The sequence below is a fragment of the Culex quinquefasciatus genome, chromosome 3 (genome assembly GCF_015732765.1).
Source record: "Culex quinquefasciatus strain JHB chromosome 3, VPISU_Cqui_1.0_pri_paternal, whole genome shotgun sequence".
NCBI lineage: Eukaryota > Metazoa > Arthropoda > Insecta > Diptera > Culicidae > Culex > Culex quinquefasciatus.
In genome coordinates this window covers 136,401,620-136,416,523 of record NC_051863.1, presented here as the reverse complement: position 1 = coordinate 136,416,523, position 14,904 = coordinate 136,401,620, and the positions used below count along the sequence as shown (strand labels likewise).

General features: G+C 36.5%; 1 protein-coding gene across 1 annotated transcript; it reads left to right on the top strand.

Annotated features, from left to right (window-relative positions):
* The first annotated feature begins 480 nt into the window (after nucleotides 1–480).
* Nucleotides 481–10,642, top strand: LOC119769261. The gene is made up of 4 exons (XM_038261204.1): nucleotides 481–634; nucleotides 5,691–5,843; nucleotides 9,686–9,949; nucleotides 10,008–10,642. Exons 1-4 carry the CDS (start codon nucleotides 481–483, stop codon nucleotides 10,640–10,642), a joined length of 1,206 nt encoding a protein of 401 aa, XP_038117132.1.
* Nucleotides 10,643–14,904: the final 4,262 nt, after the last annotated feature.

The window sequence follows — 14,904 nt, the reverse complement described above, 5'->3', positions numbered from 1 at the left end:
AAAAAAAAAAATACAAATTTGACAATCTTTAAATCAATATTAAATCCTATAATATTGAGGAAATCAGTTGCATACCAAAAGCCAACACTAAAACCTGACAATGTTTGTCTTTCCTCTATGCAGTCACCTGCAAGTGTTTAGTGTGATCACACACTGGAAAGTTAAACAAAAAAAGCAGCAACATAAACGCGACATCACTTCTCTTGCTCGGCCCATCACAATGGTTCAGCTCAACCAACCAGCCAGTGTACTTAAAAATTATAAATATGATTGTTTTTATGCGCCTCAAATAGCAAATTTCGCACCATTTCCACGCCAGCCGTGCGCCAGTAAAGTACTAATTCTCAGTGTCGGAAAAATGGTCCAAATTTAATTCTGCAGCAAAAGCAGTGAAAAACGCGTTTTCAAGTGTACTCTTGTGTGTGTGGGTGGGCTGTTTGGAGTGTATAAGTGAAAGTGTGTGTTTGTGTGTGCCTTCTAATGGAACGGAAAGGCATCATCCTTTCCCCGGGCTGGAAGCTGGTGCTGGCCAGGCTGCTGACGACGATGGCAATTTGGTCAAGTGCTGCCGATGCCAGTGAGGCAAAGAAATCGAGAGCTCTTTCGAATTTCGCCGCCATCAGGGATGGAAGATGTAAGGAGGATGGAGGAGGAGGAGGAAAATTTTGCAGTCAAGTTTTTGATGTTTTTTTTGGGTGAGAGGTGGGGGAGCAAGATCCCTTACAAGTTTCCGGCATTTTTGGGCCGGGCAAGGGGCGAGAGACTTTTGGCCAAGTGAGACGTGTCCGACTTAATGCCGATTATCGGGATCGTCATCATCATCACCATCATCTTTTTATGCCAGTAATATCCACTTATCTAATTCACTTTTGGTGTGGTGTTCGGAAATTGGAGCAAGTTTGAGATAATTTGGGGAAAATTTAGAAATCGATACTTGGAGCGATGGATTTAATGGTGCAGTGAAAACGCATTTCATAGATCTACTAAAAAAATAAAAAAAGGTTCGAATTGAATTTTGAAGTGTAACTGAAAATGTGTAACAAAAGGGTAATTCTCAACCAACTCACACGAAATCGGGAATAGTTGCCCCGACCCCTCTTCGATTTGCGTGAAACTTTGTCCTAAGGGGTAACTTTTGTCCCTGATCAGGAATCCGAGGTCCGTTTTTTGATATCTCTTGACGGAGGGCGGTACGAAACCTTCAAGTTTTGAACATGCGAAAAAAGAGGTATTTTTCAATAATTTGCAGCCTGAAACGGTGATGAGATAGAAATTTGGTATCAAAGAGACTTTTATGTAAAATTGGACACTCGATTTTACTCAACTGTAATTTTTTTTGAACTTGTAATTTTAAGGAAAATTTAATGTACTTTTCGAATTTACATTAACCCAGAAGGGTCAGTTTTCGATTTAGAACAATTTAATTCATTTTAAAATTTCGTGTTTTTTCTAACGATACAGGATTTTTTTTAGAGTGAAGCAATGTTCTACAAAGATGTAAAAAAGACAATTACAAACATTTTGATAAAGAAGCATAAGTGGTTTTCCTATAAACATCAGTTATCACGATTCTACGATTTTGTTTAATGTTCTTTTTGCGTTTCTCTTTGTTTCGACGTCCGTGTCTATCGTGGGTGACCATGGACGGGCATGATCAACGGCGACCAACTTTTTCAAAACTTTTTTTCGTAAATTCGCGATAACTCGTGATGTTTATAGGAAAACCCCTTATGTATTTATATTTTTTTTGTAATTGTCTGCTCTACAACTTTGTAGAACATTGTTACACTCTAAAAAATAACCCTGCAAAGTTACAAAAACACGAAATTTTAAAATGAAAGTTTTTGTTCTAAATGAAAAAATGACACATCTGGATCAATGAAGATTCGAAATGTACATTAAATTTCCCTTAAAAGTAACGGAAAATGGCAGAGTTTTTATAACTTTTTAGTGTTTTTTTCGATGAAAAATACGTTTTTTTCGGAATTTTGAGTACGCCGTTAAATCGGGCGTATAATTCCATTAATTTCATAAGAGTCCCTTTGACACCAAATTTCTATCTCATCATCGTTTCTGGCTGCAAATTATTGAAAAACAACTCTTGTTCGAAAAACGGATCTCGGATTCGTACTCAGGGACAAAAGTTACCCTTTAGAACAAAATTTCACGCAAATCGAGGAGGGGTCGAGGCAAATTTTTCTGATTTCATGTGATTTGGTAGAGAATTACACATTTAGTATTTAGTATTTAGTATTTAGTATTTAGTATTTAGTATTTAGTATTTAGTATTTAGTATTTAGTATTTAGTATTTAGTATTTAGTATTTAGTATTTAGTATTTAGTATTTAGTATTTAGTATTTATTTAGTATTTAGTATTTAGTATTTAGTATTCAGTATTTAGTATTTAGTATTTAGTATTTAGTATTTAGTATTTTGTATTTTGTATTTAGTATTTAGTATTTAGTATTTAGTATTTAGTATTTAGTATTTAGTATTTCGTATTTAGTATTTAGTATTTAGTATTCAGTATTTAGTATTTAGTATTTAGTATTTAGTATTTAGTATTTAGTATTTAGTATTTAGTATTTAGTATTTAGTATTTAGTATTTAGTATTTAGTATTTAGTATTTAGTATTTAGTATTTAGTATTTAGTATTTAGTATTTAGTATTTAGTATTTAGTATTTAGTATTTAGTATTTAGTATTTAGTATTTAGTATTTAGTATTTAGTATTTAGTATTTAGTATTTAGTATTTAGTATTTAGTATTTAGTATTTAGTATTTAGTATTTAGTATTTAGTATTTAGTATTTAGTATTTAGTATTTAGTATTTAGTATTTAGTATTTAGTATTTAGTATTTAGTATTTAGTATTTAGTATTTAGTATTTAGTATTTAGTATTTAGTATTTAGTATTTAGTATTTAGTATTTAGTATTTAGTATTTAGAATTTAGTATTTAGTATTTAGTATTCAGTATTTGACACATTCTGCCGTGACGTTACAACGGTTTGACGTTTCTTTTTTTTCAGTTTTTGCTGTAACTCGGAAATTTAAAAGAAAACACTTCAATATTTTTACAGATTCTGAAAGAACGTTAAATTTACCATAAGAATTAACACAGGGCTAAGGATTTAATAAGTAATAATAATAGTAAGTAAATCTTTCCCTGTTCTTGAGGGGAACACCCGTGAAAAATATCGGGGCCGGCATTTACAAAGTGGATTCAGTGGCTAGTTCATTCTCAACTTAATGTTAACATGTTAAGGTTAATGTCAACATTCCATAGGTTGCCTTCCTAAGGTGTCGTGATAAGGTCCAGTTTGTGATGATACACTACCTTCCTTTACTAAGCAATCGATTCCAGAAGGGAAAAGATCGCCTGTTGTGTTGGTCCGAGCCGGGATTTGAACCTCGATCTACCGCTTACTAGGCGGGAGCGTTACCACTAGGATACGTGGCTTGGTCATCTCAAACTAATGGTTTATCCATATTGTGATGCCTTTTATACGATACAAATATTTTGTTTAAAACCCTTCTAATAGAAAGAGTTACAATATGAGCGAAAATAGTTAGTGAAATTCAAGAAAACTTTCATCAATCATTTCCGGAAATGATTTATGAAACGTTGAAATCTGACTTACTGTGTACTTAGAATCCTTTTTTCCACCTTGGGATTCAAACTCATGAAAGTTGGATAACGAATAATGAAACGAATGCTTGGCTACGATCTGATTCAGGCAGATAAAATATTTTTGAAATCGAAGGAATGAGACTGCTGACTTTCAAAACTTTCTTCAATGTACCGCACAGACGTTTTTTTTCGTTTATATTGAATTTGAATTATTGGAATTCTGCCATATAATTTCAATTTTTGTATATTTTTATGCATTTATTTTGCGCTCACGAAAACTTTTATAAAGATTTCGCAACGATTTTTCATTTGTTACACTCATTTTAAAGATAAACATATTTTGTTCAGATTTTTTGAAATTTCCATAAATACACAAGCACATTCAGCTAATTCCCATTCTTTACCAGAACAATAAAATCAATAAAACAGCTGTATAAAAAAGTAATTTTCTGTTTTGTATTATTTTCAAAAAGCAAAAAAAAATCAAAATATATCGGAAATTTCAATTAACTTCAACTTATTAATGTAATTTTTAGTCATTTAATTTAGAATAACATAATTTCATTATTTTTTTAAACTAACTAACTATATTGTACATTTGGCCTGCAAACTAATTTGAGTTGAACTGATTTTTTTCGATGCGCTTCGCACAAAGGTCTAAACATGACGAAAACGACTCTGACTCCACAGCCCTGAACAAAAATCTTCCTATTTTGCAAATATTTTCGGTTGAGAAACTATGCAGATACCTCAAAACCGGCAGCTCCATTCTTCAGCAAACAAAACCTCTAAGGATATGATTAATGGGGCAGATTGCTGAACCTAGTGCGGTGGCACCGTGGCACGTTTTCCGGTCTAATATGCTCGCCCAAGTATACAAACAGATACCCCGCGTCTTCTGGAAAGCATTCCCGTGAAGCAGAAAAAAAAAGCTAGAAGAAGCTGGCTCGTTTGGAATGCTGCTCAGTGCCACCCATTCAAGGAAATTGACGGCGACAAACAGTGAGCCACGCGAGTGAGGGTGGAGGAACATGGCCGTTGGGCGTGTGGAAGTCAGCGGCGGTGGCACTCGTTAACGCCTTTCCAGGACCTAGTCTTCAATCTTCCGAAATGGAGCCATGTTGGATAATCACGCTTTGTTTGAGGCTCTCCTCGTGCTGGGAGATTTTTCGATGGAAGATGAGCTAAGATGCACGGAATGCCTTGTTTTATATTATTTTGAAATACAAATATTTAAAACACAAAATCAGGATTTTTATTCACTCAAAAAACTAAAAAAATCAGAAGTTTTTCTAATGAAACTTACCATCAATTCAACTTTCGTGATCTTTTCCGTTCAATAACAGTTCAGAACTAATACCCGACGATGCATCTTGAGCAGCAGCTTCAAAGTATATACCTACTATATGTGTGCCGAAGCTTTCACCAAGTATTCCTCTCACGTCCTTCCGGGGTAGTGGCAGTGAGCAGGGCCAAGATGCCACTCATCACACTGACTCTGTCAGACTTGTGTGTGTTTGTCTATGGGTGGGTGGCAAAAGTGAGAAAGCTTCTTGTTTGACTTTGTTGAACCATCCACGGTTGGGCGGGCTCGAGATATGGTTCCTACGCCTCATCCCCAAAGTCAAATCCAATAAGCTTCGCTCAAAGACTGACTAGACTTCTCCGGGACTTGACTGTGGGCTGGAAGCGCGCTGGCTTAACTGCCAAATCGTTACAGCAGTTTCCATGGTCGAAAAAGGAAAGGCTCGGAGAGAAAATGATGGAGTATGTTTTATGACTCAATTACATGCGGGGGAAGCACATCATTTAGGGCAACATCAGAGGAAAAACAAAGTGGTTTTGGTTGCGGCTTAATCAATGTTGATAAATGATTGGAGGGAAGTTTCGAGTGCTGTTTGAAGCAGCTTTTAATTTGTCTCCTCTGGGAGATTTCTCATCCGAAGTAATTCATCAATCTGGGAAGAGACACTCCTCGGAGTATGAACCGTAACGAGATGGTGATGAATCAAATTATCATTAATTTTGTCTTTTTTTGCTTCTTTTATGCTCCTCAGTTTTGCCCATTTTCACCGTGTTCCAGTGGGGCCAGGGACTCTGTTCGGCGTCCTCCGGGGAGTACGGATCGTGCCAGCCCAACAACGAGTGCGTGCTGAGGGGTGGCATCCCGGCTGGACCGTGCGCCGGCGGGTACGGAACCTGTTGCATTTGTAAGTTTGGGTGCCGATTTGTTTTTGAATATCTGAAAGAAATCTCAAGGTAAATTCTCATCTCATTCTCATTCTCATTCTCATTCTCATTCTCATTCTCATTCTCATTCTCATTCTCATTCTCATTCTCATTCTCATTCTCATTCTCATTCTCATTCTCATTCTCATTCTCATTCTCATTCTCATTCTCATTCTCATTCTCATTCTCATTCTCATTCTCATTCTCATTCTCATTCTCATTCTCATTCTCATTCTCATTATCATTCTCATTCTCATTCTCATTCTCATTCTCATTCTCATTCTCATTCTCATTCTCATTCTCATTCTCATTCTCATTCTCATTCTCATTCTCATTCTCATTCTCATTCTCATTCTCATTCTCATTCTCATTCTCATTCTCATTCTCATTCTCATTCTCATTCTCATTCTCATTCTCATTCTCATTCTCATTCTCATTCTCATTCTCATTCTCATTCTCATTCTCATTCTCATTCTCATTCTCATTCTCATTCTCATTCTCATTCTCATTCTCATTCTCATTCTCATTCTCATTCTCATTCTCATTCTCATTCTCATTCTCATTCTCATTCTCATTCTCATTCTCATTCTCATTCTCATTCTCATTCTCATTCTCATTCTCATTCTCATTCTCATTCTCATTCTCATTCTCATTCTCATTCTCATTCTCATTCTTATTCTTATCTATTATGAAGCAACTCTCTACGAAATCGGCCGATTTCGACCATTTTTATGGGCGTAATATTCAATTTTTTTGTTTCAAAAAGATCGGAAAATTTCACGAATGTTTCATGTATTAACATTGAAAATCGGACCATTAGTTGCTGAGCTATCGTCATTAGAAAATGGTGGGTTGTTTTGGTGAGATTTAGAAAACTTCAATTTTAGTGTTTCTTTTTCTTAAAGCGGCTCTATCTCAGCAACCCGAGGTCCAATCTTCAATGTCTCTTAGACAATGTTATAGCAAATTTTCTGAACTTTTCAAAAAAATATTTTTGGGAATGGTCACTCATGCACTATTTTCAAAAATCGAAAAACAGCAAATATTTCGCTAAAATCAAACTTTCGGTGGCTATATCTTGAAAACGAAGCCCTTTATCAAAAAATCTGGATACTACTTTTCGATTGCATATTCAATTTTGCATTAAAAAATAATGTCAAATTTGTTTTTGCATGAAACTTTGATTTTTCCAAAAATCACTATTTTTTCAAAAATTCATAACTCAGCGGCAGATTTTTTGACCATGTTTTTCTATGGCTCAAAAGTTGCGGATTTTTGTCCCCTAAAACATTTCAAAAAATCTCGAAAATCAAAAAATACGTATTTTGGGAAACTGAGTTTTAGTGAAAAAATAGTTGATTAAAAAATCTGCAAAAAAAAAATTCCGTGTACCTATTTTTTCTCAAAAGTGCTCAACAATACCTACAACTTTGCCGAAGACACCAAATTGATCAGAAAATTCACTCAAAAGTTTCAGCTGTTTGAATATTTACATACCATTTTTGTATGGACAGCAGCCAAAATTGTATGGAGACTTGTATGGGTGAACCAATGACGCAAAATAGCTTATTTGGTCATAGGGAAGGCCCCCACAAAGTTTGAGCCAAATCAAAAAATACAAATAAAATCCATTTCCGGTTTTGGTAGAGAATTGCTCTATGATTAAGTCTTTAAGATCTTTTATGATAAAACACTTAGTAACTATTACGGTTTATATGAAACGGTAACATCAAATGACAGTGATGGATTGAATGATTATCATTGTAAAAGCTTTTAAAAACATTATCAGTTTAACCCTGTAATTGATTCCATTAAATCGTACATTAAATCGTGTTCATATCAATTTGATGATTCGAATTAAATTTGCCTGAATTAGGCCCTATAAAAACGATCAACTTGCTGGTAATTCATTCCATTTTAGCTACCAAGTAGAAGCGATGGGATTCTTAAAACTTCTCGTAATCCCCTTTTTGAGTATTGCACTGGGTGAAATTCAGACGACTCCAGGCTCGGAATGGGTTTCGCAACTTCTTCATCACATCGTGCAAACCTCGGCTGGAACAACGGATGTCGTGTTAGGGGAAACGAAATTGGACTCCCCAAACGAAGATATTTTCGACAACATCCGGACCACACTCGACCTGCTGGCGTTACCCAAGCATGAGTCCTCGATCAGCTCGGATGTCAAAAGGAATGTTCTGTACATGGTTGATGGAATGAATGATAGTATCGAGTTGATGATTCCAACTGAGTGTACGTATTATGTGATTGTTGTCAACTCCGGAATCCCGATGGCTCGTCGGGAAGTGTTCCAAAGGATCAGTTGTACTCATCTTCTGATGGTGGACACTTCGCACGATCCTCTTCGTGTTCATCGTGTATCTCCTGCGGATCATCAGTCGACAGAAATCTTCTACGAGAATTCATCTCTTGCGACGATCTTGGACGATCGCAACGATTGGCGCGGACGTGAAGTTAACGTAATGTACAGTCCAGCGGATCCACCGTATTCTGTAACACTGGATGGTAGGCTCACCGGGCTGGACATCGAGCTATGTCGGTCGATTTTTGATCAAGCTGGGATACGTTACCGGTTCGTGGAACGGCCACCAATCACTTCACCAGACTACGGAAAGTACCAATTGCTGGTATTTAAATTCCTCAACGACAAGAACATCCACATGATGGTGTCTAGCGTTCTGTTTAAAAGTCCGTTCAGCACAGCTCTAACCGTCTTCGACAAGACAGGATTCTGCCTGATCATCCCAAAAAATCTACAACGAAACGTGGTCTATCACCTGGTGCATCCCTTCAAATACAACGTCTGGTTGCTGATCGCGGCAATTCTGGCGCTTGATCTTGTTCTGGCTCGCCTCTTTGTTGAAGCCTTCCCCCACAACCTGATTATGATCCTGCTGTTTGGAGATTCCCTTGCCGATCATCAGCAGACCCGCTCCACACGATACTACTGCTTCTTCTGTACCGTACTGTTGTTCCTTCTATCCGAGGCCTACCTGGCCAAGGCCATCATCTACATGACCATCACGCGCTACACTCCGGATATGCAAACCCTTGACGAAGTCTTTGCCAGCGACGTAATGTTTAAGGTACCTCCAGGTAGCACGCAGCATTTAAAAAACCAAGGAGACATCTACCATCGGCTGTACCAACGATCGATCGAAGATCCGAACTTCCGGTACGACATGGCTGACGATCGATACGGGTACATGGTGTCCTGTCGTTACGGGGAGTATCTGATCGAGCGGCACGTGCGCCAAGAGATTTTGGACTTTGGTCAGCGGGGAGCCAAACGTAGGTTCTACATGCTGGATCAGATGGTCAGTTGGGAGTTCAGAAGGTACATGGTTATGAAGCACTTTACGTTCTACGAAAGATTTGAGCGCGCAACCAATTGGTTGTTTGAAGCGGGGTTGTGGGACAAATGGGAGGCCATGTACCGATTCGATTACGAAAAAGATGGGTTCGATTTTCACATGTGGGACGAGGACGACATACTGGCGCTGGAAGATATTGTAGCGATATGGTACCTGATGGCCACTGGGTTGGTGATTTCTGGTTTGGTATTTCTGCTTGAGTTGATTTGGAACTGGCTGAAAAAGTAAAGTTTTTATCGGTTATAAGTGTTGTATTCTGATTTTCTCTAAAGGTTTGCTATAAATGTGATTTTTGGCTTGTTGAAATAAATAAAAAATCTTTTACTGTACACAAATAAAACTTTTTTTTTACATTTTTCAGGCATAAAAATCAGATTGGAATCAATCTAATACTTATATTAACAATTTTGCTATATTTCTTCTTCCAGTCATGGCCTCCTGCGGCGGAGTGGCACGCGAGAACGGAACCTACTTCGTGAATCCCAACCATCCGGACACGACAGACGGCACGGGCAGCTGTCAGCTGACGGTGCTGAAAATGCACCCGGACATCTGCCAGATCCGGCTGGACTTTGACCAGTTCTCGATCAACGGACCGGAAATCGTGAACCACATCTGCAACAACGATCAGTTCCTAGTCTCTGGCGGCAGCCCAGCGCCTACTATTTGCGGAACGTCCAACGGCGATCACAGTGAGTGCGATTGGACTGCTTGGATGATCAGATTGCCTATAACCCTTACAACTTCCAGTGTACATCGACGCCGGAATGGGACAGAGCAACCCAATCATCCTGACCGTAATCACCAGCGGTCCGAGCTATCCCCGATCGTGGCGTGTTCGAATCTCGCAAATCCCGTGCGGAGCAATTTCAAAAGCCGAACAAGGTTGTCTCCAGTACTTCACCGGGGTCAGCGGCCGAATAAAAAGCTTCAACTTTGACACCATCAGTGGTCGCCAGCTGTCCAACCAGGACTACAGTTTGTGCATCCGAACGGAGCGCAACTTCTGCAGCATTCACTACACGGCCTGTCCGGACGTTAGCCGGAATCGCTCGCGCACGTTCACGTTGTCCGGGAACTCGAACATGGCCGTCCAGGCGATGGTCGGAGGGGGAACGCAGGGGGCGCCGAACTCCTGTATGCACGATTGGCTGTTGATTCCGTGCGCCAAAGTGGCGGATCGAATGCCGACGGCCAGCACCTGTGAGGATAAGATTTGCGGTGGGGTTTTCAACGCGGAGATTAGTTCGGTTGAGAGGACCGTGGTTTCGACGGTGAGGCCGTTCCATCTGGCGTTCCACACGGACTCGGTTGAGGCTCCGATGGATGTTGATAATAGGGGGTTCTGCTTGGATTATGTACAGCAGCCGTGTACTAGTAATTAGGGATGAGTGGTAATTTTGTGATCAATTTATGAATCTTTTTTTAATGGGAATAAAAATAAATAAGTGAAAAACATACCGTTTTAATCATTTGAGGACTATACTTCTACACCGTTGGGATTGCAAATGGTTGGAAATCAAAAATAAAAAAAATTGCAATTTAGAGGATTACGAACAAATATTTTGCCACTGAGCTACTACCACATTTGAAAAGAACTATAAATTTTTTTCATTAAATGCAAAATTTTCAGTTGCAGCTATTTCAAACCTTATTTATGATAAAAATAGGATTTTTTTTCTTAATTTTGTCCTTCCAAATTCCCTATATTTTTCGTTTTTGGACAAAAAGTTGTCGAGATACAGCCTTTAAAAGAATAAATAAAAATGAATGAAATTAGGTTTTTCGAAGTGTCTTTCAATTAGACCTTATTTTTCAAAAGACGATAGCTCAATAACCATTCGTGTAATTTTCAATATTAAATAAACGAAAAATGTGTTAAATTTTATAATAATGTTTTCAAAAATTCAAAATCTGGTTTATGTTTGAAAGGTTCTTAAATATGGATTTTTCGACCCTTTAAAAAATTGCACGCTCCCTGCGATGGCTTCTGAATTGATCTCAGTTGCAGGTTGCAGGGTTCTTCAAATCTCCGAATTGCAAATGTAATACAGTCCAGACTCGATTATCCGAAGGCCTTGAACAAAAATCACTTCGGATATTTGAATCTTATGTTTGGTTGTTAACCTTGAGTAGGGGAACTATACCCTTTTTCAGCCTATTTCTATTATCGGCCTATCAGCACTTCGATCATGAATTCCAGCTTTCATAAAGTGTTTTTGACTGTTCCAAAGTAATAAATAGCTCAAATAAAAGTGAGGAAGCAACTCTCCGTTGTTTATATATCTTAAAATGTTGATTTAATAGCGGAAACGGTGAAAGTGATGAGAATTAGTCGAACGGCTTAGAGTGATTAAAATGGGTATATTCCCCCTATAACCCCTAAACTACTAGAAGTTAATACGTTTTTTTGGAAAAATTATGAAAAAATGTAAAAATGCATTTGGTTAGTAATTTAATAGCCAATCAACCTATTAAATTTGTCTCAAATGGGGTCACAGGACTCGAATTTGATTTAAAAGTGAGAAAATAAAAAAATACGTTTTTTGTTCATGTTTTGATTATCCGAAGTGCCATACAAACCTTCGGATAACCGAATTGCAGATATTTGAGTTTGGATTGTACCCTACGATTTTGTTATTTTTGAAGGGTTAAAGTTAAAGTTAAAGCTGAATTTTGTTTGAAATCTCTCAAACATGTTTTTTGAAATTATTTAAATTCTAGTATTTTGGTACAAAAAACACAATTGTTTTGATTACATACGAAAGTTTAACTACAATTAACACGTTTATTTTTAATTATAAAATATTTAAAGTAGTTTTGAAAAAAGGTGTTTCTTGTTAAAAACGTGGCAACACCCATTTGAGTGCTGAAAAGTTATACTTTTTGATTCTGCTATTTTTGTGATGAAAAGATTGCCATTTCGTCAAAAACTACGAGAATGACAGTAGCAATTCCAATTGAAAAGAGCATAAACCTATCGGACTCAACATTTTTCTAAGGATTCTTGGCCTAATAATCAGACTCGTATTTTTTTGTTTGGTCATAAGGTAAACTACACCCTCCTAGGGTGGTCCCAAAAATGGCAATTTTCGTAAATTTTCGCAAAAAAACACTTTTTTCCAAAAAAAATCAGAACTATAGAAAAATTACGAAAACGGGAAAAAATCAACCATTTTCTCTTAAAATGCAATAATTTTCCATTTTTTTTGAGTAAAAAAATTGCGTCTTTCAATTCTTAATTTTAGTATTCCAAAAATTATAGGTCATTGCTAAAAAATAATGTTATTGCAGTTTTAGTAAAAAAAACGTTTTCCAATTTTTTTTAAACGTGAAGCTTTTCTAGGAAACGATAATAGACGAGTGCTGAAAAAATCAAGTTTTGCAACGAGTTCCATACAACATTTTTTGCAATTTCAAAAAACACCCATTGAGTGAAATTTTAAGTCGAATTTTCATGTTTTTTGTCAATAAATCGTTTAAATAAAAAAAAATGTTGAAAAGTGTTACTTTTCGAAACAAGTGCTGAAAAGTTCAACTTTTCAGCACCCATTTCAGTGCTGAAAAGTAGAACTTTTCAGTATTTATTTTGAAAAGTGTTGCTATTCGATTCTGTTATTTTTGGTACAGAAAAGTAGGCTATTTCGTCGTTCAAGAATGACAGGAAAAGTAAGTAGTTTCACGACGGAATTGCAATAATGTGTTTTATTGCGGAAATTTACTAAAATGCCCATTTTTGGGACCACCCTAGCACGGTGTAGGTTACCCTAATGGCCAAACAAAAAAATACGGGTATATTTATTTTGGCCAAGAAACTCTCAGCAAATAATTTAAGCCCGATCGGGATCGGAATTTTTTTTTCGTTTTAAGGTAATTCCAAATGGAATTGCTGACAGGCAAAGTAAGTAAAGAGTTGCAAAAGTTACATTCAGTTGAATTTACATCAATTTTCATTTAAATATTCCTTTTTTTTAATACCTCTTTGCTCTCTTCTACTAAGCTTGCTGTTTTTTTTTCTATTTATTTTGCATTTGAGCGCACAGAGGCATCAAATTATTGAAGACTACTTTAATAATGTAGCTAAAATAATTATTCATGATTGAAATAAAAACAAAAGAAGCTTAATAAATATTAAACACAAAATTTAATTCAATGTGTTGAAGATTTAACTTACCCTTTAAATTTATATAAAATACTTTCGTTATAGAACTGCATAGGCGTCATCCATAAAGTATGTCACGCTCTAGGGGAGGGGGTCTGAGCAAGTGTGACATTGCATGTTATAAGTATAGGAAAAGCGTGACAAAGGGGGGGAGGGGGGGGGTAAATTTTGGCTAATTTTAGCGTGACGTACTTTATGGATGAAGCCATAACTGAAAAACTTAATAATATTTTAGATAAACTAATTAAAAAACAAATAATAAAAGCAAAAGGTTCATGAAAATTCTAAGTGGGCCAATTTCTCAACGCTGCAATTCAAAGTCCGCTCTGAAAAACTGAATTTCACTTTTATATTTTGATTCGTCACATGAGCGTTTTTGTTCCTGCTCCGGTTTTTTTTTTGCATATAACACTAAAAGATCCCATAACTATGTTGAATCCATCCTCTCTGTGTGAAAAAGGGGAAATATAATGCGTCCTTCTTCTGTCTTTTCTTGCTTTCTTTTTTATTTGTTTGTGGTAATAGAAAATCTGACAACAATCATTATTAGACTTTTTGATTTCTGTGTGTTCAACGTTAAATGTCACTTTCGACCCCGTGCAAACTCCGCAGGGGGGCCAATGAATATGTTCAAATGTGTGTGTGTGTTTGTTTGTGAGTAATTTGTCCTAAAATTCGTTCGTATAAGTACAGTTGACGACACCTCTGTTTTTGGGTTCTTTCTACAATAACAATTCTGTTCCATTAATTCCACCAGTGGGGGCGATTTTCCTCTAGCATAATTTGACCTTTACACTACAGTCGTTTGTATTTGACACCTTTTCAGAATGCGCGTGTGTGTTTTTGTGTTTGTTTTGTGATTGGGTGTAACAAAATATCGTATAAAAGAGTTCGATCGCTCTTGTTAGTTAACGTACGCTAGTGATTTTCTTCCTGTTCTTCTAGTTTAGTCGGCAGCAAACGTATCCTGAATGTCTTTTATGTATTTGTTTGTTTGTCATGTTTCGTTTTTATTATATGTTTGTTGTAATGTATGAGTAGTTCAGTTTGGTTTGTTTTGTTTTTTTTAGTTCTTATATATAGTAATAGCTACACGTTGACTTTCGTTCAAGATGAAAATTTTTGAAAATATGTTTTGTTTTGATAATGCTATCCATTACGTTTACCTGTGCTTTCAGTTGATAAAACATTACAAATACATTGATAGAGTTTTGCGAATGATAAAAATGTTTTTTGTATTTTGTTTCTTTTTTTTTTTTGCTAAAGATGCATAAATCTGGGTTCTTTTAATCGTAATACTTTTCAACATTGACAATAATGATTAACCTAGCTCTTGCTCTCAACGTGACCACTATTAGTTTGCTTCTTTGGTTCGATTTGTTTTTTAATTATACGGCAATACATGACAACACTGACATTGAATTTATCTTTTCACTTAACGAACAAAAGGAATCATCCTTTCCCATAATTATTGACATTTTAGTT

Bases quoted from the DNA above. Each gene is read 5' to 3' on its own strand.
- LOC119769261 (XM_038261204.1), top strand. From the start codon at position 481: ATGGAACGGAAAGGCATCATCCTTTCCCCGGGCTGGAAGCTGGTGCTG. The intron at 635-5,690 runs GTAAGGAGGATG...TATGCTCCTCAG, and splicing joins CGCCATCAGGGATGGAAGAT to TTTTGCCCATTTTCACCGTG. The intron at 9,950-10,007 runs GTGAGTGCGATT...TACAACTTCCAG, and splicing joins AACGTCCAACGGCGATCACA to TGTACATCGACGCCGGAATG.